Below are 27055 nucleotides of genomic sequence, written 5' to 3' on the forward strand. Positions count from 1 at the left end.
CCTCCCGGCTCCCGAAGAGCTTTCCCCAACCTCCCCTCGCGCCACTCCACACCCCCAAACACCTTCACCCCGCCACAGCAGGCTCCCCGCCTTCAGCCCCGAGGCCCAGCCCGGGCATGTGGGGCAGACACCCCCTCGGCCGCCCCTCATGTCTGCCCCGGGCCGGGGGCGCCCGCGGTGATGGGAGCCTCCGGGAGAGGGGTCTGAGGAGGACGACGCCGGAGCTGCGGTCCGTGTACTGCTCGCCGCCCCCGGAGCGCTGGGGTGCGGAGTCGCCTCTTGGGTCCCTCGGGGAGTAGGAGTCCAGGCCGGTGCCCCCCAGTCCCGCTTCCTCCCGATCGTTGGAGCGGAGGGGAAGGAGGTTCCCCGGGACTCACCTCGAGCCTGTTGTCAACATTAGCCCCGGGTTTCCCAGCACCAACTCCAGCGCTCGGGCTCTCCCCTCCCCTCCCCCCACCTATCTCGCAGCCGAGGGCCCGCCTTCCCTCAGCTCCCCCTCCTCCCTCCGCCCGCCGGCCCTCCCGCCCGCCACTCACCAGCGCGGCCAGGCTGCGAGTGGGGGCGGGGCGGAGGGTGGGGGAAAGGAAAAAGCCGTCCACGCACTTGCCTGATCGCAAACTGTCCGGGTCTCCATTCCGCCGGCATGACGATGCCCTTGGCTTAACGCTGGGTTGGCGGATCGCGAGAAAACACTCATAGATGTGCGACGCACAAAGCGGCTAGTTCAAATGGTCTACTCGATGGGAGGAGCGAGTTTTTCAGACAGGCAACAAATAGGGCAGCCACAACCAGCACCTCAAGCCAGGTCCCCAGCGGAGGGGAGGAGTGTTACAAGGACCGAAGGCAGGAAGTGGATTGGTCGCCTGGAAAGGGAAAGCGCCTGAATTAGAGATGCGCAGGCGCAGGTACTGCGGGCCGGAGGGGGGGGGGGGTAGCTAGAATGGGGTGGGGCGGAGCTAACAGGAGGTAAGGAAGGGCGGTGGAACAGTAGGAGAATTACGGAGCGCCATTAAGGACAAGTTTGGCCACGTGATCCTCAGGGGAGTTTCCAGGAGCGAACGTAAGGAAGAGGTCTAAGAAGGGAAAGTTTGATTGGACTAATTCAAGGGGTGAGGTTGAAGACTTAGGAAGTTAGAAACTGGAGAAGCTAAAGAATATGGCTGGTGAGGAAGGTACAGGTTGGTTAGGAATGGGTCTAGGTTTGAGTGCCCTAGAAAGACTACGAAAGTCCCGTAGGGGAATTTCCAGAAGCAGTTTTTAGGTGTTCCACGTAAAAACAACCCAGAGTGAAGAAGAATCAAGGTTTTTCCTCAACAGGTCTTAGAAGGTACCCTGTTCTAGCAAACGAATTTTAAAAATTACAATGAAATGACCTCCATGAAGTCATTATTGTAGTCACAATTGGCTAGTCTTGTCATTTCTTCCGAATGTGAAACGAAGTCAGCTTCTTAAAATGGGTATTAGTTTATCAATTGAGTTTGTGTATCCGGCCTCCGATTTTTATTGAAACTGTGCTTGGATCTGCCAACATGATTTCACCGGGTGTTCGTACTGGTTGGCTTTGGCTGATCAGGAGCCAAAGGAACAAAGGTGCCAAACTGGTCTTGATTCTTGCTTGACATGTGGCGCCCCACCCGATATACAAGCCCACAAAATGAGCTGCTACCAACCTCAACTACTTGAGGAAGGTCTAGGTTCACTTATATTCAGCTTTTGCCCATTTGCTTCTATTTACTATTTTCCTATCCCGTTTAGCTTGCAAATTGCCTTCACAAGTTAAGGGTTAATGTTTCCTGTACTTAATTTTTTTTCCCCAAAACACTTACTTCCAAGAGGTCAATCATTTAAAGGGTAGTGAAAGAGAAAGACAGTACTACAATTCTGTACCTCTGGTAAACAATTAGGAGAGAACTGTCCCAAAACACCTTACTGGGGATGACCACCAGTGTTCTTTTCAAAAGTATTTCTCATTTTGTCTGGCTACCCTAAGAAAATTTACCTATGCTGTTAATAAATAAATTCTGCTTATCCTAACTGAAGTCAACTTTTGCCTTTCATCGAGTATTAAAAGGAAACCAACTGAATACATGGGATCAAAAAAGAGGAGAGCATTAAAAAAAAATTTTTTTTTCCAGATGCAGGGCTCGAACCCACAAACTGTGAGACCATGACCTGAGCTGAAGTCAGATGCTTATCGGACTGAGTCACCTAGGCGCCCCAAGAGGAGAGCATTTTTATGGAGATTTTGCTTATTTTAAATTTGTTTTAATTAATAATCATAATAATACTGTTGGTAAGTATTAGGATTCTCATTTTACAGAAACTGAGTCACAGAAAGATTAATTTGATACCACAAAACTAGTAAGCATAGCATTATATGCAAATCTAACTGAAAACCCAAGATATTTTTGATGTATCCTATTGCCTTTATGCCTAGACTTTTTCATAAACTGAAAATGCTCCCCATTGTTTTCTTTCCAAAGAAAGATGTCAAAAGCCATCGGAGCCTTCTAATGTGGGGTATCAGTGCAATCTGTAACTGCAAGAAATACATTTCTCTGAAGAAGCCATCATTTTTGCATTCTGATAATTCAAACTTCACTTTTTCAGTAACTCCATTATATTTAGCTTTTAAGGGTTTAGATATATCATTATTTGAGAAAATTGTAAAAAATGCCTTTTTCTTTTTGCCTGTTGACAGAACTGTATGATATGAAAAAAGAAAAACCTGATATGTATATATACATTTACATGATACTATTTTCTATTTAAGGGGCCCTTGGGTGGCTCACTTGGTTAAGCGTCCAACTTCGGCTCAGGTCCTGATTCCACAGTTCATGAGTTCAAGCCCCGCATCAGGCTCTCTGCTGTCAGCAGAGTCTGCTTCGGATCCTCTGTCTCCGTCTCACTCTGCCCTCCCCTACCCACTCTCTCTCTCAAAAATAAATAAACATTAAATGTTTTTAAATGCAGTTACAATGCTGCTTCTCAGAAGAAAGCAAACGCAAAAGAAAGGGATTACAATATCAGGGCAGGACAAATCCTAAATTTAAAAAAAAACACATGTGAGATGAACTGCCTGGTGCTCTGCCAGAAATATGCTGTGTCTTGAACAAATCCATCTGTCTTTTAGATGCTAATGTCCAGTTTGACTAAGCTAGTTGAAGCTACCTGTTTCTTTAAGCACCCACCTCTTCGAAGTATATGGTGGAAATTTGTCAAACAACTTTACCTTTGTCTCTCTACTTAATAGTTTCTCGAATGTGTTGTGATATATTCATTCAATAAGAAATATTTAAGTGAGGGTACATTTAAGCAAATGTAAATATCACATATATGAAACATAATAGTACCAGTTACCAAATCATTGAGATATCTCATGGGACTGGAAGATTGAAAATCAGTTCACTAATACTGCCTTCTATTAATTTGAGCAAAATGGAAATGAAGCAATGTGAGCTTACTCTTTTTTTTTCTTAGTTTTGATAAATATGTGAGTCAAAAAAGCAAAATAAATCACAAGATTTTATGAAGTGCTTAGAACAGTGCCTAACAAATTAGTGAAAGTCCTGTAAATGAGATTATAATCTAATGAAGGAGCTGGATAGTAAATAAGCAAAAAGTTAAAAGGTTGGAATATATGTGGCAAAGGATATAAACAGGGTAATATAATGGAGAGTAACTGGAGAGAAAGAAGAGGCTGGCTATTGTAGAGTGGTCAGGAAAGGCTTCTGTAATGATACAAAATTTGAGCTAAAACCTGAAGAATTGAAAGGTTCAAGTTTTGCAACTCGATATATAGATATCCAATGGGCAGAGAGGAGGGTTGTGGCATAGACGTGACAATTAGAGCATCATCAACATTGCTAGTATTCAAGGTCATAAGAAAGAATGAGCTAACCAAAGAAAATGTAATAAGAGGAGAGGGTCCAGGATTAAGCTCTGAGAAACTTCCAAATGTAGTGGTTAGGTCTCTAAAAACGAGGAGTTAAGAAAGGGAAAACCTGGAGAGTGCAGTGTCACGAAAGCCCCAAAAAAGAAGCATCAGGAAAGGAAAAGTGGTTAACTGTCTAAAATATTGTTAAGAGAACATAATATGGGGACAGAGAAGGGCTCATTGGATTGACACTATAGAGATCAATATTGACTTTGTAGGTGGCAGTTCAATGAAATAATGGGGACAGATTTGGAATGGTTCAGGACTAAGTTAGGGATGGGAAAAGTGAAGACAGGTATTTGAGAAACTATTGTGAAGAGCCACAGAAAAATATAACAGGAGGAGATTATGGGAGGATTTTGTTTTGTGTTTTTTACATTTATATCTTTTTTGTTTTGTTTTTTTTTTTTTGGTTTTTTTTTTTTTTTGGGACAGAGAGAGACAGAGCATGAACGGGGGAGGGGCAGAGAGAGAGGGAGACACAGAATCTGAAACAGGCTCCAGGCTCCGAGCCATCAGCCCAGAGCCTGACGCGGGCCTCGAACTCACGGACCGCGAGATCGTGACCTGGCTGAAGTCGGACGCTTAACCGACTGCGCCACCCAGGCGCCCCCTTTTTTGTATTTTTTTATGAGAGATATAGAGGAAGTATATTAATGGGAATGATCCAATAGGGAGAGAAATATTAATGATGCAGGAGACAGAAAGAAGGTAACAAAGGAGCAAAATCCTTGTGATAAAAAGGAATGGAATCTAAAGTACAAGCAGGAGTGCCTTTGATAGCAGTGGCATTTCTACAAGATATTAAGAGAGAAGACAGAGAAGATGGATGTGTGGACAGGTAGGCTTGTAGACTTGGAAGGGGGATTATAAAGAACTTCCTCCTTGATCATTCCTGTTTTCTCAATGAAATTGGAGGCAAGGTCATCAGCTAAGAGTGAGGTGAGGGAGAGACTGGGGGAGGTTTGAAATAAGAGGGGAAAGTAGGAAAGAGACACCTTGAAGAGTGTGAAAGCAATGGAGATGCATACTAAGGATTGTTGCTGACACACTACTCGATGTTTCTGATCATGAATTTAAAGTAAAACCATCCAGCCTACATATGCCAATTTCTCAAGAAGAGATGAACAGTTCGTTTTTTTTGTTGTTTTGGGTTTGTTTGTTTGTTTTCCATGAGAGGGATGACAAAGAAAGAAAAGAGTAAGGGGATTGTGTGTTTGCAAGAGAGTGATAATCATGAAGGATCATGGGTGCGGAGGGAAGTTAAAGGGAACAAGATGTGAGTGTGCATAGGGTTAACATATTGACAGGAGTAGAGGTTGCAAAGAAAATGGTGACCAAAAAACTGTTTAATAACAAAAACTCAACTGAGTATATTTGGAAGATCTAATTGGCTTTATTAAATGATTCATGAATTGGGCAGTATACCATCTAGGAAATAGGGGGAAAAAGCTCCATCAAGCTGTAGAAAAGAGACAGTTGGTTTTTTTGTATTTTTTTAAATGTTTATTTTCTTAAGAGAGAGAGACAGAGCGTGAGCAGGGGTGGGGCAGAGAGAGAGGGAGACACAGAATTTGAAGCAGGCTCCAGGCTCTGAGCTGTCAGCACAGAACCTGATGTGGGCCTCGAACCCATGAACCGTGAGGTCATGACCTGAGCCAAAGTCAGATCCTTAACCAACTGAGTCACCTAGATGCCCCAAAAAGAGACCATTTTTTGCTTTGTTTTGGTTTTTTTTCTAAGTTTATTTATTTAGTTATATGTATATAATTTATTGTCAAATTGGCTTACATACCCAATGCTCATCCCAACAAGTGTCCTTCTCGATGCCCATCACCCATTTTCCCTCTCCCCAACCCCGTCATCTACCCTTAGTTCTCATATTTAAGAGTCTCTTGTGGTTTGCCTCCCTCCCTCTCTGTATTTATAAAGAGACAGTTTTTAAAGGCAGAGAGTGGAATAAAGGAAATTATTAGCAAAGAATGCACTGTTTTAGGCAAGGTCACCCTCGTAAGGGGAGGAATATGAGTATATTCCTAGTGCTGACCAGAAAATTCCATGGTGACTGGTTAAAGGCTACACTCCTGTGAGGACTGCAACTGCATTAGGTAGTTAGTCTTGGTTTGCTGATATGAGGCCTTCACCTAAGTGACGCCATTTGGGCCCCGTGGTTTGCTTCTTAACAAAACCAAGAACGTCAGTGAATTAAAGGGGATAGGAGAGGACATCAGAATGTGGTTCCGGAGAGCTGCGGTAGCTGGGAGTAGAGACGAACAAGTCCAGAAGACCTGAGGGCTTTTAAAGAGGATGGAAGAGAACTAGTTTAAAAGCCACCACGGAAAGCAAGACACGTGCATCTCTGAAGTCAGACTGCGTGAATTCAAATTCTAGTTCCAGAATACACCAGCTATTTGAGCTTGGGCTAATATTTTAACCAGTTTTTTTTTTTTTTCTTTAGCCAGTTTAGATCACAGCTTTTAATTCTTAAAAATCTTGATAACAGTACTTTTTCATAGGGTTTTGCGAACAGTAAATGAGGTAATTCAAATAAAAGCACTTAGCTCACAGTATATGCTCTGTGTTAGCTAGTACTAAATCATTTCAGAAATATTAAACACAGTCATCTAAAGGATCTAATTGGCCTTGCAGTTCATATAAATAGTGTTTCAACACATCTTTCCTTGCCTTAATGCAACTATGACATCATTGCACCTGAAACCTTTTACACCAAGCATTGGAAATCTTGTGCTAAGAAGATGCACTTAAAATGAAAATTAAAAATAAAAGGGGGAAAATCAGATCGCCACAATGTACACTTTAAATATTTTACAATTTTATTTTTCAATTCTACCCCAATAAAGCTGGGAGGCCAGCAGGGGAAGAAAAGGAAGAGATTTCTCAGCTGTTGTAACCAATAAAGGCAGAGGTTTGTAAATATCATCTTTTTTTTAATATGTACTTTTAATTTTTTTAATGTTTATTTGTTTTTGAGAGAGAGAGCGCGCGCACGAGTGGGGGATGGGCAGAGAGAAAGGGAGACACAGAATCCAAAACATGCTCCAGGCTCTGAGCTGTCAGCCCAGAGCCCCACACAAGGCTCGAACTCACAAGCTGTGAAATCATGACCTGAGCTGAAGTCAGATGCTTAACCAACTAAGCCACCCGGGGGTCCCTGTAAATATTGTTTCTAATTCTGGTTTTACTTCAGTGTGTCCAGCAGAATAACCGATCTCAATATTTGGGGGGAGGGAACTAATGAGTAAGTGGTAAGAAAGCTAATCCCAGGTCATCTAATTGTCTTAATTTAATTCCTGAACTATATTTCTGAGTCTTTGCCGTGGGACAGCTGTGATGAAATATTCCACATATATTCAAACCTAAAATGTTCAAAATTGGACTTCATGTTGGTCTGCAACTCCACTACTTCTTTTTTAATTTTTATTCTTTCAGTTAATGGTGCTAAAGGGCATCAGAATATGCCACGCCAAAATATGGCACTCCAGCATGACCATTATTTTCAGCTGAAGACAATTGAGAATCAACAGCTTCAGGAAGAATTCTCTAGAACTCCCCTTATCTGCATAAAAGCAGTGCATGAATTTCCCTTTGTGAAGGTTTCTGCCCCCACCCCCAACTCCTGTATCAGGAAGAAGAGAGGGACTCTTATCACTGGTGATAGTCAACACCCAGAAGCGTTTGCATAAACAGATCAACCACAGCAACCCTTATCTTCTATCAGTTTCCCCATATATTTCCAAGTCACTTCCCCACACTGTGTCATCCCTTGAAGCCCAAGCCCCTTCCCCTTTGTTACAATGATGCACAAACCTTGAGTCTAACTGCTTCTTTGTGTTTTACTTCTTTTTGGTGAATTCCTGTGCATGTAAATATTAATAAAAATAGTGTCTTTTCTCCTGTTAATCTTTTGTTAGCTTAATTCACAATTCCAAATGAAGAACATAGAGGAAAAGGTTTTCTCTGGTAGTTAGGTAGTCCTTATTCCTCACCCCTTGTCCAAATACAATCCGCATGTCTCAGAAAGATAGGGGCGTCTGGGTGGCTCAGTCAGTTGGGCGTCCGACTTCGGCCCAGGTCATGATCTCATGGTTTGTGGGTTCGAGCCCCGCATCAGGCTCTGTGCTGACAGCTCAGAACCTGGAGCCTGCTTTGAATTCTGTGTCTCCCTCTCTCTCTGCCCCTCCCCACTCAGGCTCTGTCTCTGTCTCTCAAAAATAAATAAACATTGAAAAAAAAAATAAAAAGAAAGAAAGATCTTGCCTGGGTCCTCACCCATCTCCCCACCCCCACAGCCTCAGTTCATACCCACATAATTTAAACCCACACTGCTGGCAACCATCTCTTAGTTCTCCTGCCTAATTGCTTCTAGTCTTCTCCACTTCTGACCTCAGAGGGTCTTAGATCATTTAACTCCCCTTAGTGGCAATCATCCCCAAACTTCTTTGATCATACAATCATATGGGGAGGGGAGGAGGGCATCCTCCCAATGCATGTATATTTACTTCGATACAAACTGTGTATATATGTAATACTACACAAATATAGCCCCCCCAATAGAAAAGGTAAGAATAAAAAACTCACAGAAATTCTAATATTTTTGCCTAAGTAAATCATCTTGCATACCCCTTTGTGCCAGTCTACTTTGGAAGCCACTGACTTATGAGGTAAAACTCAGAGTCTTCAGCAGGAGCCCCTAATAATGCATACCTTTTGCCTATATATCTAGTCTCACTTCCTACTATTTTCCCCACAGGTCTAAGTTCTAGCTATAATAAATAACCTGCACAGACTAGACTTCCTCTTCCCTTAGTGCACATATTATGCTTTGGTCTAGAATGCCCTTTCTCCCATGAATGTGTTCTAATTAGGAGTTCAAGCATCATTTCCCCGGGGAAGGGATTCTTTATCACCACCAGCCCACATATATCCAATTAGGTCCCTGGCTCTACCTGGTTTCCATAGTAGCCTCTGAACATCTCTGTTATAACATTCATTATATTATATTGAAATAATCTGTTTATATTTGTTTTCTCATTAAAACTGTGAGCTCCTTGAATATATGATTTATAGCTTCTTAATCTTTGTGTCCTGGGGCCACAGAAGGCATTTAATAATATTTTGATAGAAGAATTATTAAGTGAATGAATAGGAAGGGGATTAGAATATTCCACTCCAAAATATGCCACTTTGGCATACAAATTATTTTGAGCTGAAAGCAATTGAGAATCAACAGGCACAAAGAAGCCGCCTCCGGCCTTCCATTATCTGACTGAAAGTAGAAACCTCTGTGAAATGAGGACTTCCATTGATCTTCTCTCAGAGAGATCTGTGACCATGAAGAAGATGGAAAGTTGACACCAAGATGAGTCTGAACAAACAAACCTTACTAAAACAAGCCTTATGTTCCATTAGTTTCCACATATATTTACCTTCCCATAATTTACTGCCCCTAGAAGTCCAAACTCTCCTTTGTCCAATCACTTTTCCATAATTTATCACCCTTTGTTAAAATGGCATATAAGCTTCTGAATCTATTTCTTTGGATTTTCACTTCTTTTCTGTGTAGCCTCCTTGCATGTAAAATTAAAAACATCAATTAAAGTTGTAAACCATGTCCTCCCTTTAATCTGTCTTTTGTTAGCTTAATTCATACACATCAGCTATAACACCTAAGAGGATAGAGGAAAAGTTTTTTCTCTTCTACAAATGCTGGCTTGGAAGAGGCAGAAATATCTGTGTACTGATGCAGGAATGTAGGATTAAACCAGAGCGAAAATAAGGTGACTGGGTGGCTCAGTTGGCTAAGCGTCCAACTTTGGCTCAGGTCATAATCTTGTGGTTTCCAAGTTCAAGCCCCATGTTGGGCTCTGTGCTGACAGCTCAGAGCCTGGAGCCTGCTCCAGATTCTGTGTCTCCCTCTTTCTCTGTCCCTCTCCCACTGGCATTCTGTCTTTCTCTCTCTCAAAAATCACCAAACATTAAAAAAAAAACTAGAGTGAAAGGGCGCAACACTTTAGAGGAAACAATCATAGACTGTAGTTTCATTTTTATTTAATAATTTTTTAGAGAGAGAGTGTGTGTGTGTGCACAGGGGAGAAGGCCAAAGGTAGGGAGAGAGAGAATATGTAGGCTCCACACTCAGCACAGAGCCCAACATGGGGTTCAATCTCACGACCCTGGGATCATGACCTGAATTGAAATGAACCCTTGGATGCTCAGCTGAATGAGCCACCCAAGTGCCCCAACTTCTGTGTCAGTGGTAAAGGAATGGGTGTAATTTCCAACTTATTTGTCGTTGGGAAGACTGTACTGCAGACACAATTATGTTTACATTAAACTTCCCTAAATTTTCCCCCATAGAAGCTGTAGAAGTAGCCATTCGTATTGTGTTTTGCTCCCTTTCTTCCATCTTCATGAAAGACTCATCTAAACCCTTTGGTTTAAATTTCTCATACCCAACATTCAATGTCATTTAATAATAATGACATAAACTGTCATCTTTTGGTACTTCCTAAATTGCAAGTTCTATGCAACTATTCTTTTATTATTTTTTTAATTTTATTTTTAAAAATATTTTTCTTTTTAAAAAAATTTTTAAAGTTTATTTATTTTTAGAGAGGCAGCACAAGCAGGGTAGGGGCAGAGAGAAAGGTGAGAGAGAGAATCAACTATTCTTTTTTTAAATTTTAAAACAGCTCAATCATAATACAGCTAACATTGCTTATTTACTATGTGTCGGCATTGTTCTAAACATTTATATGCACTAATTATTTAATCCTTACAATAATCCAATGTGATAGGTACTATTAAGCCCATTTTACTAATCGGGAAAATGAGGGACAGAGCAGTTAGGGAACCTGTCCTCGTTCCCAGCTGCACTGTCAGTGCAGAGCCCAAGGAGGGGTTCGATCCCATGAACTGTGAGATAATGATCTGAGCCAGTATCAAGAGTTCTGAGGCTTAACTGACTGAGCCACCCAGGCACCCCACCCCTTCCACTCATCCTCATCTCACTTAATGGCATCAACATCAACTCAGTTGTTCCAGAAGCAAAGCTAAGAAAGGGACAGGGGATGGGTCACTTACCTCAAGGATATTTTCTAAAGGAGCAACATTTACAATAGTTTTCTTTTCTTTATTTTTTAAATGTTTATTTATTAATTTTGAGAGACAGAGACAGAGCGTGAGCAGGGAAGGGGCAGAGAGAAAGAGGGAGACACAGAATCCGAAGCAGGCTCCAGGCTCTGAGCTGTCAGCACAGAGCCCAATGTGGGCTTGAACCCACGAACCATGAGATCATGACCTGAGCCAAAGTCAGATTAAACTTAACCAACTGAGCCACCCAGGCACCCCAACAATAGTTTGCAAAGACAGTGTGTTAACATGATAGTTGTTATGGCTCTGATGAAATGATGTGAGAGGAAGGAAAGTGAAAATAAGACCATGGCACAAGTAAAGAATATGGTTTAAAAAAAAAGGTACTTTAAAAATACACTCCCTCCTTCACTAAGCAGCAGGAGAGGATAAGGAGCTTGTTACAACCTGATGTTGTCCTTCAGTTATTCATCCTTGACACCTCTGTTTACTTGCATAACTCCTATTTCATTTTTTAGGTTGCAGTTTATGTAATCCTCCAGACTAGGTAACATTTGCCTCAGTTACATGGTTTCATAGCAGCTTATACCCACCCTTCATGATTCTTTTACAATTATAATTAACTATTCATGTGATTACTTCTGTTTGACATTGTAAGCTCCTGAAAGTAGGGACCATGTCTGACTTTTTCACTTCTATATTCCAAAGAACCTAGCACAATGCTAGCATATAGTAGGTACTCAATAAATATTAAGTAAATGCCTGTTACTTTCCATCGGATGAATATATGCCAGATTGATTTTCAATAAAGTAAAATAATGTCAAGGTTCTATTGTGTTAGGTAGGAGATGGGAGTCACTGAGTTATAGAATGCGAGAATTGGAAGTACTCTCACAGAACACTCAAGATAAATACCACTCAAGCAAACACTTAAAAAAAAATCATTATCCCCACTCAAATACTTTATCTTTTGGGAGACAAGATAAACAGAGGAAAAAAATGTTCAGCTGAAAACACTGCCTCTATGTGTTATGGGAATTCAGGAAAGGAAGGGGTCAGCTTGGGTGCATCAATTAGAGGTTTCACAGAACACAGGTGGGAGACCTGGGCTGCAAGTCTCAATGGTGACAGATGGACTTTCTGAGAGAGTGAGCATAGAGATGAAAATCAGAAGTTGGAAAAGGAAAACGAGAGAAAAAGCATTCAGAATAGAAACCAAGGATAGAGGACTAACAGGGCAAAGTGTCATGGCAGCCAGTGGAAGAGTCGCAAGATTGAATGCATGGATAACAGACCAAAAGGATGAGCACAGTGCATCCTGCAGTCATACATTTCTAAAAAGGGTCACATAGCTACGGTAGGTGGTCTCTAAGATGGCCTTCAATGATGACTGCCTTCTGGTCTTCACACCCTCATGTAATCCCCTCTCCTTGAGCCTAGGCTGAATTTAGTGACTAACTTCCAGTGAGTAAAATACAGCACAAATGATGGTGTGTTAGTACCCATGTTAGTTTACAAACACCAAGATGCAGCTTCCTCTCTCTCTCTCTCAATCTGAGGGCAGCCAGTTGCCATATGGTGACCTATTCTTCAGAAAGGCACACACAGCAAAGAACTGAGGGAGGCTTCTAACCAACAGCCAATGATGAATTCAATCCTGCTAACAACTACATGGGTGAAATGAAAGTCCATTCTCCCCTAGATGAGCCTTCAGATGAGACCACAATCTCAACTAGCAGTCAGACTGCAACCTCGTGAGAGGCCTGGAGCCCCAGATACTGAGCTGAGCTTTGTCTGGATTATTGACCTACAAAAACTGTGAGATAATATGTTTGTCTTTTCAAACTACTACATTGTGGGGTAATTTGTTATACAACAACAGACAAATGATATGATAATAATCAAAGTTATTTATATATTTTTAATGTTATATGTTATATATACTCATATATATATATATATATATATATATATACACACACACATATATATGTATATATGTGTGTGTGTATATATATATATATATATATATATATATTTGATAAGTTAGATATATTCCACAGTGTAGGGGGGAAACTAATGAGAACAAAGAGAAGAACTTTGGTATTAACCCAAGGAAAGTAAAGATATTAAGAAGTAGTCGTTAAAAAAAATTTTTTTTAACATTTATTTATTTTTGAGACAGAGAGAACGATCAGGGGAGGGGCGGAGAGAGGGAGACAGAGGATCTGAAGCAGGCTCTGTGCTGTGAGCATAGAGCCCAATGCAGGGTTCAAACTCTTGAACCACGAGATCACGACCTGAGCTGAAATCAAGAATTGGCCACTTAACCGACTGAGCCACATAGGTGCCCCAAGCAGTAGTCATTTTTTAAAAGAATTTCCATTAATCAGGAATTAAATGAGATTAAGTAACAGTAATAGAGAAAGATGTTATTTTTTAGCCTAAAAGATTCATTGGAATAAATTTCACCTTTTGCTCCTCAATTTCCTGGGTCAGAATAGTTGTTCATATTTACCTTACTCTTCTTAACATCTCTAGTAAAAGTGGGCAGGGGTAAGGAGGAAAAATGAAATTAGTTACCTTTGGCAATAGATAAATGTTGGGTTATATATAAAAAAGAATAATGCATGTATTGCCCCATTATCACGGTAATTTGAAAATTCTTCTTAAAAAAAGTTGCTGATGGAAGAAATTAGTCTACCTTCAGAAGTATACACTTTAGCATGCTCAGTGCTTCAAATAGGGCAAAGAACCCAAGGAAAGACCTTTCTTCAAAAATAAAATAGGCCTGTTTCCAGCCTGGTGAACTGACCGTTCTCATATTTGAACATTCTGTTAATAAAACAGAATAAGCTGTATAAAGGAGGAAAAACTTTTCCCTCTACCCTCCTAGACTCTCTGGCTGGGGTCCTTCAAATTACAGATTGACAAAAGACAGATTAACAAGAATAGAGTTTATCAACACATGCATTGTGTGTGTGCAAACACAGGAGAAATTCAGTGATGAGTAACTCAAAGGAGTGGTTAGAACTTGGGCCCATATGGCATCTTAACAGAAGAACAATAAATCTGTAGAAAATATGAGACAAAGGAAACAGGGTTTAGGCTTTCAGGGGTGGCAAACTGTGGAAAGGTAAATATAAAAGGGAGTCAATGGAAGGTAAGGTTTATTTTAGTGAGTTTGTTATGTAGATTCCTCTGGTGCCTTCTCTGAGCTGATTAGCGTCTATAGTTGTGTCCAGTGATTAAGAATCATCCTGCCCTTCTTATATTTGCTTTTATATTTTCTTAAATTGCCTTCAGCTCAAAATGATCCTTATGCCAGTGTGGCATATTTTGGAGTGGCATACCATGAACCCCTTTAGAGGATACCTAGAATATTCCTATTCTCATGCTCAATCCATTGCTAATTGTCTTGTATCCTGACACACAGACTTACTTATCAGGCCTCATGCAGGCTCAAGATCATTACATTCTAGGAATTATTTTTTTTTTTTTTTAATTTTTTTTTTTCAACGTTTATTTATTTTTGGGACAGAGAGAGACAGAGCATGAACGGGGAAGGGGCAGAGAGAGAGGGAGACACAGAATCGGAAACAGGCTCCAGGCTCCGAGCCATCAGCCCAGAGCCTGACGCGGGGCTCGAACTCACGGACCGTGAGATCATGACCTGGATGAAGTCGGACGCCTACCCGACTGCGCCACCCAGGCGCCCCACATTCTAGGAATTATGCTGAGAGCCACTACCATGATTAAGACCTTGTAATAACAATATAATAATAATAATAATAATAATAATAATAATAATAATGATAGCAGCTAATATGTATTATTTACATTATGCCAGGAGTTGTTCTCAAGTGTTTTATAGTTGGCTACACCAACACCATTAGGTAGGTAGTATTACAATTCCCATTTTACAGATAGGGAAACTAAGACTTAGAGTGGGACTTGGCCATGGTCCCAAAGCTAGCAGCAGGATTTCAACACAGGCTGTCAGGCTCTAATATCCATACATTCACTGGACAAATGTTTCTGGGGTACCTATTTTGTGCCAGGCCCTGTTTTAGGCACTTATGATACAACGGTGAGTAAAAACTACAACAATCTTTATCCTTAGGGAGCTTACATTTTAGTTAAGGGAGATAGACAAAAAATGAGAAGCAGATTGTATGGTATGTTAGGAAATGATATGCGTTATGGTAAAAATAAGAGTGGAGTAAGGGGGAGCAGACATATGAGGGGTGATGAGGCCACTGGTGATTTTAAGAGGGACATCAGGGCAGACCTTTCTAATTTTCAGTTACAGTTTTAAAAATATTTTATAAATGTTTAAAATTTAAAATATAGCTTTTTATTTTAAGGATATTATAAGTAAACTCTACACCCAACGTGGGGCTCAGATTCACAACCCTGAGATCAAGAGTCACATGCTTTACTGACTGAGCCAGCCAAGCGCCCCTAAAATTTTAAATATTTTTAAACGTGAAAGATGCAGAAAATCATAAACCAAATATCCATGTTCTCCGACAATTGGACAAATGCTAAAATTTTGAAATACTAACAGAGATAACATTTTGAAATATTTGTATCAGAATTTTCAGAAGTACTACAGCATTGTAGAAATCATAAAAGCTGCTGTCCCACCCATTCTATTCTTCTCTATGCCCCCCATAACCAATTTACTAAAATTGAAATGTATCCTACCTAACCATATATTTATACTTTTACTATATATGTACATATTCATTAAAAACACATAGACTAATTTGGCATATTTTTAAAATTTGTGTGAATATCATTCCTATCAAATCTCCCCTCAACTTTATATTCTTGGGAACTATTTATGTTCTATGAGTACATCTAGTTCATTTATCTTTAATTTCTGTGTGGCATTCCATGGTATAAATAAGTTAAGCCTACATTTTCCCCTTCTCCTCTAGTGGCCCAATACACTTTCTTTTACTTTTTATAGAAAGCTTTAGAATAAAAAACTTTTAGAAATTGAAGAAACTTTAAAGACAAGGTAGACCATGAGGAAATAGAGTGGTTGTATCCTCCCAAGATCACATAGCCAATCAATGGAAAAAATAGAATTAGAATCTGTTAGCCTGATACCCAGTACAACACTCAAGCAACTATGACAGCTTTACCTTTTTTTTTTTTTAATTTTTTTTAACGTTTATTTATTTTTGAGACAGAGAGAGACAGAGCATGAACGGGGGAGGGTCAGAGAGAGAAGGAGACACAGAATCTGAAACGGGCTCCAGGCTCTGAGCTGTCAGCACAGAGCCCGACGTGGGGCTCGAACTCACGGACCGTGAGATTGTGACCTGAGCCGAAGTCGGCCGCCCAACCGACTGAGCCACCCAGGTGCCCCGCTTTACCTTTTTTTTAATGTTTTAATTTATTTTTGAGATACAGAGAGACAGAGCATGAGCAGGGGAGGGGCAGAGGGAGAGGGAGACACAGAATCTGAAGCAGGCTCCAGGCTCTGAGCTGTCAGCACAGAGCCTGACGCGGGGCTCGAACTCACTGACTGTGAGATCATGACCTGAGCTGAAGTCGGACCACTGAGCCACCCAGGCGCCCCGACAGCTTTACATTTTAATTCTAGTTATCTATATAGAACTGTACATAGAACCATCTCTACATCACTGTATCTATCCTGTGTGGATGTAACATAAGAATAAATAAGAGAACAAAACATTTGTTTTCCAGGAATAATAAAACTATTAAACTATATAAAACTGTAGTTTTATAACAGTATTAGTAGTTTAGTAATGATTATAATAGCTCTTTTTCTACAGTCTGCTATGCATTTTTTAAATTGAATGTTATGGGGCGCCTGGGTGGCTCAGTCGGTTGAGCGTCTGACTTCAGCTCAGGTCACGATCTCGCGGTCCGTGAGTTCGAGCCCCGCGTCAGTCTCTGGGCTGATGGCTCAGAGCCTGGAGCCTGCTTCCGATTCTGTGTCTCCCTCTCTCTCTGCCCCTCCCCCATTCATGCTCTGTCTCTCTCTGTCTCAAAAATAAATGTTAAAAAAAAATAAATAAATTGAATGTTATAATTTTAAATTCAGGCAATAGCAATATGAATCAGATATTAATTCTAGGAAATAAGTCTGACTCAGTGTGGATGAAGTATGGCAAGGTCAGGAACTACCCAAGGCCGGAAGACCATTTAGGAAGCCATTGCGGTACTCCTGGAGACAGGTGCTGATGGCCCAGACTAGGCAGTAATGATGGAGAGTAGAAGGATTTGAGAACTATTTCGGATATACTGTACTTGGGGTCCAGAGACGGGATCTATATCATCTTTATTCCCAGTTGCTGCCTAGGTTTTTGCACATTTCCCTGCTGATTTGAATCCACACGTTAGGGGGGGGGCTCCTGGGGGGGTCAGTTGGTTGAGCCTCCCACTCTTGGTTGCCGTTCATGTCATGATCTCACAGTTTGAGCCCCAAGTCAGGCTCTGCACTGTTAGCACGGAGCCTGCTTGGGATTTCTCTCTTTCTGCCCTAACCCTGTTTGCCTGCGCATGTGCGCTCTCTGACTCTCTCTCTCTCTCTCTCTCTCAAAAAATAAACATTTAAAAATAAATAAATGAATCCATGCCTTATGGACATGCCATACCTTCTTCCCCTCCTCAGCATCAACTGCCACCTTCCTACTTGTTCCTCTTCATTCACCAGAGGCTTCAACGCAAGACGAAGACCTCAATTCTGGCCATTTCCAACCTGATATTAATGTTCCAATGGCAACTTGCCTAAAGATCTGACCTCTCAGTTCCTTGACCTTCACACCTCTGATGACATTTTCCACACTCTACTTTAGCCAACTAACCTTATCATTGTCAAATTTTGCATCACTTCAATCATCACATCAAACACCCCATTTTCTTGCTAAGATCTTCTGTTCTAGCTCAGATTCTCAGGCACCCCCAGTTTACCTATTCTTCAACCTTGTTGGAATCGCCAGCCCACTGACACCTCCCTCCTTTTATCAGTCCATTCTTATATTCCTAGCCTTTTTATTTTCAGCATAGAGTCCATTTTTTAAATTTCATTCTCTAGTATCTTTTTTAAAAATAATTTTTAATGTTTATTTTTGAGAGAGAGAGAGAAAGGGAAAGACAGGGTGCAAGGGGGGAGGGGCAGAGAGAGAGGGAGACACAGAATCCAAAGCGGCCCCCAGGCTCTGAGCTGTCAGCACAGAGCCTGATGCGGGGCTCGAACTCAGGAACCACAAGATCATGACCTGGGCCACGGTCAGCCACTTAACTAGCTGACCCACCCAGGCACCCCTCTCTAACTAGTATCTTAGACGTCTTTGACTCTTGGCCTATTATATCTGCTTGGAAAAACTATAGCCCTGAATGGATCCGGTCATCATCCTTCCCACCTTCTCTGTACCAAGCCAAATGAGCACTAATGGAGAAAATCACAAAAGAGCAGAAATTGTTATCACTTTCTATTCATGGTCACCAGCCTCAACGGGGTGGCCCCCAAAACTTTAGGACAATCTACATTTCACTCCTCAATAATGGTTTCGTACTGTTTCTACCATTCTCAATTCCGACTTGCCTTGCCACTCCCCAGCACCTTCTTGGATAATTCTTTGGGGATCAATTATAGCCTCATACTTTACATAGAAGAAATCCCCTCAGAATTCCACCACTGAATCTATTACTCCAATTGCTTTTGTACCAATCATCTCTTATATCCACCTAAATCAATGGAAGACATGTCTCTCCTCCTTTCCAGCATCCTCTGTGCTTGGATCACATCCTTTCCCACCTCTGCATGGACTTCAGTCTATTGGATTATCCCTCCCTTCTGTATTTTTGATTTAGTACTTTGTAATACCTTTCAAACATGTTCTGGACTCTTTTGTGTTAAAATTATAAAGAAAAAAATCATAATCGCCATAATCAGCTTCATCCCTGAAGATTCTGGTCTGGTGTCCTTTCCCCTTGCAGGTTTCCCTGACACACCTGTTTGTACTCCATGCTGATTGTCTATGCTCGCCGGCTACTTGCACAGGCAGGTGTCCAAGCATCTCTCATACTGTGTGTTGAGTTCACTTTGCAGCTGGACTGGGAACTGATTAAGGGCAGACACTGTTTCTTACGAATCTTTGTAACCTAGCGAAGTGCTCTGTGGGCACAGCGGTTGAGTGAGCGAGGTGGAGAGATATCTTGTAATGTTCTAGGAGTATGGTGGGGGGCGGGGGGTACAGTATGGCGGATGACTGGCTAGGGAAGGATTCAGATCCCTTTCATTGCCCCCCCCCCCCCATTGGCAGGTAAGTGGTGGAATAAATTAGTTGGGGAAATTCTGTCAGAGATAGACCAACCGAGAATCTCAAATACCTCCACACTGCCTGATTTCTCTTCACTTTTATTTTATCCCTTTCTTGCAGGCTCCTTCTCTCCTATTTTCTACTTTCTTCCTCAATGTTTCTTTTTTTAAATTTATTTAAAAATTTTTTAATGTTTATTTTTTGAGAGAGAGACAGAGTGCGAGTGGGGGAGGGGCAGAGAGAGAGGGAGACACAGAATCCGAAGCAGGCTCCAGACTCTGAGCTGTCAGCACAGAGCCCGGCTCTGGTTCCCGGCCTGAACTCACCAACTGCGAGATCGTGACCTGAGCCGGAGTTGGAAGCTTAACCGACTGAGCCACCCAGCACCCCCCCCCCGCCCCCCCCCCCCCGCCTCAGTGTTTCTTAAGAAAAAAATAAAAGGAGCGATATTGATTTTCTGGCTCCTTCAGATGGCCTTTCCTTCTTGCGTCCCTTGGTCTCGGTCCCACGACTTTTTTGCACCCTGTCGCTGATTTTTTCCCTTCGGTACGAGAACCTGTCTCGTTCTGTGTGGTCGTGTTCGGGGGCTTCCAGCAGAGGGGTGGTGGGTGAATACTCCTGGCTGGGGTTTGCAGGATATATAGAGATAACGAGTTTTGTACCAGAAAGCAGATGACGACGTCAGGCTCTGCACTCCCGGCTTCCCTCGGCTGCCAGAAGCGCACGCCTGGCGCCAGAGCCCAGGAGGTGGCTCCGCCCCTCCGGCAGCTTACCTGGATTGGCTCCCAGAGGCAGGCCCCTGGCCAATCAGGCGCGGGGGCGTTGTCTCGGGCGGGGCTTCCGCTTCCCGCCTCCCGCCTCCCGCCTCCTGCTTCCCGCTCCTCCCCCTGCTCCGGTTCCAGGCAGCCCAGGATTGACCCCTCGTATCCTGGCGACTGCTGCCCCTTGTCTTCCGCCCCGAGTCCAGGCGAGACATGGCCACGGCCACTGTGGCAGCAGCAAGACGAGGCTTCTGCCGAGCCCCTCCGCTCCTATTCCGGCGCGGCTACCAGACAGAGAAGGGTGTCTATGGCTATCGGCCGAGGAAGCCCGAGAGCCGGGAGCCCCGGGGCGGCCTGGCGCGCCCCTCAGGTCGGGGATAGGGCCGTGCCGTGCACGTAGGGGCTGGGGAAGCAGGGGACTTCCCTGACAGGCCTGAGGTGGGATGCTGTTGTGGGAGAGGCTGGACTTCTGGGGGTCTGCACTGTGCGCTCAGGCCCGTAGGGAGTAAGGGGAGATGAGGGGGCCAAGGAAGGCAGGTTGGGCAGGGCGAGGTTGTCAGTGTGAGGGTCACCCTCTGTCCAGCCTTAGTAGGGGGGGAAACGTGAAGTCGGGGTCTCGGCATTGGATCCACGCGTGGGTGATCTTCCCATCGCTCGTGTTCAAACTTGTTTTGTGAGGTCTTGTCTTTTCTGTTCCTTGGATGTAAACTTGTGGGAACTTAGCTGTTGCGCAGGCGGAGCTGCGGGAAAAGAAGAGCTCTAAGATCTCCCAGCTCTTGAGCTTACTCAAGGATACATTTCCAGGGCCATCTCTAAGGCTCTTGTGAGCAGAATGTGTGGGGATCACGACTGTACAGCTAGGGTGAAGAGGGCAGTTAGCTGGTGATTGGACCACAGCATGGTAATAATTATTTGTCTCCTTGGCCTAACTAGCCTCTTACTTTAATTTCAGAGTTTAAGATTCTTTGCTGAGTTCAGAACCATGTCACTGATGGTTTTAATGGGTTAGGAGACCTGAATATTAGTTTTTGAGACCTCTCTTTGTATGCTCATGTACAAAAAATCTATTTGGGGTATTTGGTTTGTGCCGCAAAGTTGTGATGCATTTAATCTTCACAGAACAGATGAATACAGATTGATTATTAGAAGAAGATCATTTGGCATCTTTGATCCAGTTACTAGATTGACAATGAAGATTGTCTTCATCATATAAGTACCTGAACTTTGACTCTTATATTACACACTGGGACCTAGTTTGCTAGGTCCAAACCCATAGTTTGCTCTTGACCTCAGGTGACTTTGATAGTAAACCTGATTTCTCTTTCTTAGATGCAGTGGGGTTCCTTTAGGTTCATTTTGGCCAAATAGATTGTTAATCCTTGGGGATAAGACTATTGGTATCTTATTTCACTTTGCAAATCGAGTGTCAAGAATTTTCTATGTCAGTTATTCTCAAAGTTAAGTGTGTGTTCAAATCATTTTGAATTGATTTTTAAAATACCATTTCCCAAGCCTCCCCCCACCCCAGGGTTCTAATTCAGTGGTCTGAGATAGATTTCAAGAATATGGATTTTTATCAGGCACCCCTGGTGATTCTTTAGCAGAAAGGCTATAGCCATCTATGGCCAAATACTGTTATAGTCATAACTCACAAGTGTAGGACATATTTGACCATCTCTTCTTCATTTAGGATCATATTACTGTGTGCTCAGTGCATAATTATTGTGATCTTGTTTAAGGTTTTCCCTCACAATTGGGCCTCTATTTGATTCTTATTTATTTATTTAGAAAGAGAGAGAGAGAGAGACAGAGAGCAACCTGGGGAGGGTCAGAAAGAGAGAGGGAGAGAGATATCCCAAACAGGCTCCCTGCTGTCAGCGCGGAGCCCAATGCGGGGCTCAAACCCACAAACCATGAGATCATGACCTGAACCTGAACCAAGAGTTGGTCACTTAAATGACTTAGCGACCCAGGTACCCCTCTATTTGATTCTTCAGCCTGGCAGCTGAAAACTAAGCCTTGCTTTGGAAAACCTAGGCCAGTGGTTTTTACCTGGAAGACTGTATCCAAATCATTTTGGGAGCTCTGGGCTGGTGTGGCTTGAAAAAATATCTCTGGGGTTGATTTTATATGTAATCCCTTCCCTCTTCCCTCATTACCAAATTGACTCTTCCCGCTCCCCCCGCCCATCCAGACTAGTAATGATTTTGCTATACTGTGAGGTGCTTGGTGACTTTGAAAGTTCAGTATTGAGTTAGGACTGAATGCCAAGGGTGTGCTCGTGTGGTATTGGGAGGAAAGAGTGAAATCAATGCTGGGAAATAATTGATGCACAGTTGCAGAATCTAGCTTAAGAAATTCTGTTGCTGGAGCACCTGGGTGGCTCAGTTAAGCACCTGATTTTGGCTCAGGTCATGATCTCACAGTCTGCGAGTTTGAGCTCCACATTGGCCTCTGTGCTGACAGCCCAGAGCCTGAAACCTGCTTTGTATTCTCTGTCTCTGTTTCTCTCTCTCTTTCTCTCTCTCTCTCTCTCTCTCTCTCTCTGTCTCTGTCCCACCCTCCCACCCCACTCATGCTGTCTCTCTCTCTCTCAAAAATAAATCAAAACATTAAAAAAAGAAGAGAAATTCTGTTGCTAAGGGCAATCTTTTATTCTTATTTTTTTTTAATTCATTTGTTTATTTTGAGAGAGAGAATGAGAGAGAGGGAGGGAGAGAGGCAGAGAGTGAGGGACAGAGAAAATCTCAAGCAGGCTCTGAGCTGTCAGCATAGAGCCTGACCCAGGGCTCAGTCTCATGAACTGTGAGATCATGGCCTGAGCCGAAATCAAGAGTTGGACACTCAACTGACTGAGCCACCCAGGCGCCCCTTCATTCTTCCCATTTAAAAAAAAAAAATTTTTTTTTACCATTTGATTTAATTTATTTTTTAAATTTACACCCAAGTTAATTAGCATATGGTGCAACAATGATTTCAGGAGTATATATTTTTTTAATTTTTTTTAAACGTTTATTTATTTTTGAGACAGAGAGAGACAGAGCATGAACAGGGGAGGGTCAGAGAGAGAGAGAGACACAGAATCCGAAACAGGCTCCAGGCTCCGAGCCGTCAGCACAGAGCCTGACGCAGGGCTCGAACTCATGGACCGCGAGATCGTAACCTGAGCCGAAGTCGGCCGCTCAACCGACTGAGCCACCCAGGCACCCCAGGAGTATATTTCTTAATGCCCCTTACCCATTTAGCCCATCCCCCCTTCCCACAATTCTTCCTATTTTTTAACTACTGTGCATAAAACTGAAAGGCATTTGGTCCACTTTGTACCTTTTTCAAAATTACCATTGCATGCAGATCTGTAGCAGTTTTTTCTTCTGTTTCAGAAGGTACCAGTTATTTTGTAGATCACTGTCTCCTACTAGCCTAGGTGGGAGAAAGGGGGCAAAGAGAGTTGCTGTCACTTCTGGTAGCATCTCACCGTCAGGACTTGGTCAGTATGTATCTGCAAAGGAGATTGGAAAGCATAATTTTTATTCGGGTTGGCCATGTATCAGCTAAGAATTATCTGGGGAAAATGCTGAAAAATAACTAGTAATCACCACATTCCACCCCTTTGGCCATTCAGATAACCTAAGCTTTTTCTTTTTTTCCCCCCTTTTATAGAATGGATTCTGTCTCCTCTATTCAGTCTTTGAGTCCAGTTCAAAGTCTGTTATCTCCCAAGAATGTGCAGTCCTCTCTGTCAGGACTGGCTGTGTCTGCTCATGCTTTAGAATTTCATGAATTGCCATGCACCCCCTACTGACACATTCCATATATACAAAGAAAACTCCCATCTGGAAAAGAAAGGAATGAGGAACTCTAGTAGTCACTGTTCAAACCAGTTATCAAATCCTGCTGGAGAGGAATGATAAGAGCTCCTTTCTGTGGCGATGTAGCAAGTTCACAACATTCCCCTGGCTCTGCCGTGTGGGTCTTTCTTTATCCATTTTCTTCTGTGGCCATCTCTGCTTTAGACATTGGGGAGTATGCCCTCCTTGGGGGCTGCCCACCGTCCACAGCCTACCTTATTTTGGTAAGGTTAGGAACCTGAGAGTTACTTTAGGGGGTTATCAACGACACGGTTGTTTTTACTTATTTTTTTATTTTTAATGGCCGAAGTTGGGATTTCTTTGGCAGTACAGTTTTCTCATGAAATTCATAGGCTTGCAGTCTTTTTGCTTGTGGTCATTTTATGACCAAATTGCCCCCAGACAAAGATCTCCTCTAGAGCTAGTTTTTAAGCCTGAAAACTCCAGTCTTTTATTTACTGCTTCTGTGCTCCACCCACTCAGCTTCCTAAACTTAGAGGTGCTTACCTTGAGACCATCAAAAATAATAGGCTTGAGTGGGAAGGTAATACCCTTGATTGGACCTTGGAGGCTCAGCATCCCTCATTGCCTAACGGGGAATGCTTACTGGAAGGTCCTTGAAGAAGGGTTTGTCTGTTTTCCCTCTTGGTAAGACAGCTTTTTCAGAACCACTTTTTATAATTGCCTCTAGTTGTCCAAACCTGCTAGGATCTGCCTTTTAGCAGAGCTGAATTTCCCTCATCTCTTCTTGCCAACTAGCTCGCTCTAGATTGACCTCATCTCCCTCCCAGGGCTTTCCTGAAAGTGACAAGAAACAACGATCACATGCTACTGAGCGACAGCTCCGTGGACATACAGTCTGCCTTGCAGGACATCACCGGTGACAGTTTCACCACGCGTTTTGTCAGATAGCATAACACAGTGCTCATTAGCTTTCTAGTCTGAAACATCTGGGTTCTTGGTACCTACCACCTGACTGCTAAGCCACGGTCATATGTATTTTAGGCTGTTATGGTAGCAACCCACCTCGAGTACCAAATGGTGTATTAGATAGGGTAAGTTCAGGGGCTGTGTTGGACACGTGGGGGAACAGTGACCTAAGTGAGACCAGTAAAGGTCTGAGCTGGTATGACAGCTTTGCTCTGCAAGGTCCAAAGGGGTTCAAGCTCCTTCTATGTTGTTTCTTCACCATCCTGTGGGTGTTGCTGTCTACTCCGGTCCAGGATGGCTCATCACTGCATCCACACTGTACAGCAGGATGGAGGAAAGGGGGAAGGGAAAGAGGACACATCTCCCTTCAAGGGCAAGACCCCAAAGTTACACAGATCATGGCTACTACCTTCTCATTCATCAGAACTTAGTCACATGGGCAACTGGCTGCCTGGAAGGCTGGGACGTATATCTTTATTCTGCATGGCCATATGTTTGATTATCACCATGAAAGAGAAGAGAAAATGGATCTCAGGAGTTGTAGCAGGCTCTGCTACAGACATATTGTAAAAATGTGGGGCAAACAACCCACCTTCAACTTTTCACCTCATACTTCATATCAAATCTTGAGCACTGTGTTTCTCAAAGCCTTGCTTTCTGTTTTCACTGTTGGGATCCTAGCGTAGGCCTTTAATTCTGGTCTGCTGCTGCTGCTGCAAGAAATATTAATCCAGGTGCTCCTAGCCAAGTCTACGGATCCCTGTGGAAAAGTTTTAGAGGGTCTGTGGCTTTTGCACAACTGTGTGTGTCTATTTTTAGGCAAAGGGCCTGTAGCTTTCATTGAATTCCCATGACTTCAAAAAGATAAAACTGCTAGCCTCACTGCTATGAAAATTTGTAGCCTGGTGTCTTGCCACAATTTCTCTAAGACATTGGTTTCATTGAGTTATTTTCTTTTTTTTTAATTTTTTTGATGTTTATTTATTTATTTTTTATTTATTTATTTTTTTAATGTTTATTTATTTCTGAGAGAGACAGAGACAGAATGCGAGTGGGTTAGGGGCAGAGAGAGAGGGAGACACAGAATCTGAAGCAGGCTCCAGGCTCTGTCAGCACAGAGCCCGATGCGGGGCTCGAAGTCACAAGCTGTGAGATCATGACCTGAGCCAAAGTTGGACGCTCAACCAACTGAGCCACCCAGGCGCCCCTCATTGAGTTATTTTCTTAACTCAAGTCTCCAAAGGCTCTATTTTGCCTCTCAGAATAAGATCCCAGATTTGTTAGCTTGATATTGAATGCCCTTCATGTTTCATGACCCATTCTGCCTTCTTTCTTACCTTTCTCTGACATAAATTCCCCCATGTTCCAGCCATTATCCAAGGCTCTCCCCGCTCATTCTGTATGCCCTTCCACTTCATACCCATTCTCCATGGCTCATCTCCGTTCCCATCTCCTCTGTAACATCTGTCTAGACAACTCCAGGCTATCCTAATCTGATCTCCCTCAACTCTCAGTCCGAGAGACCCCTTGGACTCTACTGAACTTTTTATGACTGTGTGCAGTTTCATATAGAGACCATCCTCTCATGCTGTAAGATCCTGCTTGGTAAGCTCCTTGTCTTACATTCCTCTCAGCTCTGTATTTAACTGAATACTTATTAAGTGAGCTATTCCTACTAAGAAATGGAAATACAATTCTGTATATGCAATTTATTTGTGACATTTAGCGCATTTGAATTTTGCATGTATAACCGTAACACCAATTATCAAGAAAGGAAGCACTGTATACATCGGGTAATATACTATATTACTATGCTTTAGAAGAACTAATAATTTCTTTTTTGCTCATGAACACAATGAAGACTTGCTGGGTTTTTCCTTAAATTCCATTTAAGTGGGTGCTTATGGTCAGTTCCGTTAATTAGGAGTACATGATTTAATTGGCTCAAGTCTTTTTCCTTTTTTTATTTTTTCAAAAAAATTTTTAAATGTTTATTTATTTTTGAGAGAGAGAGAGAGAGCGAGCATGAGTAGGGGAGGGGCAGGGAGAGAGGGAGACACAGAATCTGAAGCAGGCGCCAGGCTATGAGCTGTCAGCACAGAGCCCAACATGGGGCTCGAACCCACGGACCGTGAGATCATGACCGGCTCAAGCCTTTTT

The 27055-nt window shown here is 42.6% G+C and overlaps 2 protein-coding genes and 1 long non-coding RNA gene across 6 annotated transcripts in view; 2 read left to right on the forward strand and 1 right to left on the reverse strand.

Moving 5' to 3' along the window:
- The window catches only part of UPF2 (UPF2 regulator of nonsense mediated mRNA decay), a 112048-nt gene extending 111545 nt beyond the window's left edge, over positions 1 to 503 (reverse strand). Inside the window, exon 1 of the mRNA XM_060659320.3 lies at positions 378 to 503. The gene's annotated coding sequence lies outside the window, so the exon portion shown is untranslated. The remainder of the gene's footprint in view (positions 1 to 377) is intronic.
- A 452-nt stretch (positions 504 to 955) lies between these two features.
- LOC132695088 (uncharacterized) lies at positions 956 to 7870 on the forward strand. 3 transcript variants are annotated; one of them, XR_013556981.2, is made up of 3 exons: positions 956 to 1060; positions 2136 to 2293; positions 2774 to 7870. It is a non-coding gene; the product is annotated as an uncharacterized LOC132695088 (long non-coding RNA). The 3 variants fall into 3 exon arrangements; XR_009617711.3 differs by having other exon boundaries at positions 7388 to 7870; XR_013556982.2 differs by lacking the exon at positions 956 to 1060 and adding an exon at positions 1067 to 1327.
- Positions 7871 to 20233: 12363 nt separating this feature from the next.
- DHTKD1 (dehydrogenase E1 and transketolase domain containing 1) overlaps positions 20234 to 27055 on the forward strand; it is a 52903-nt gene continuing 46081 nt past the window's right edge. For both annotated transcript variants that reach the window (XM_078450433.2, XM_078450434.2), the window contains exon 1: positions 20234 to 20487. In XM_078450433.2, coding sequence (XP_078306559.1) covers positions 20331 to 20487 — 157 coding nt within the window. In that variant the 5' untranslated portion in view covers positions 20234 to 20330. The remainder of the gene's footprint in view (positions 20488 to 27055) is intronic.

The sequence above is a fragment of the Panthera onca genome, chromosome B4 (genome assembly GCF_046562875.1).
Source record: "Panthera onca isolate mPanOnc1 chromosome B4, mPanOnc1 haplotype 2, whole genome shotgun sequence".
In the NCBI taxonomy this organism is placed as follows: domain Eukaryota; kingdom Metazoa; phylum Chordata; class Mammalia; order Carnivora; family Felidae; genus Panthera; species Panthera onca.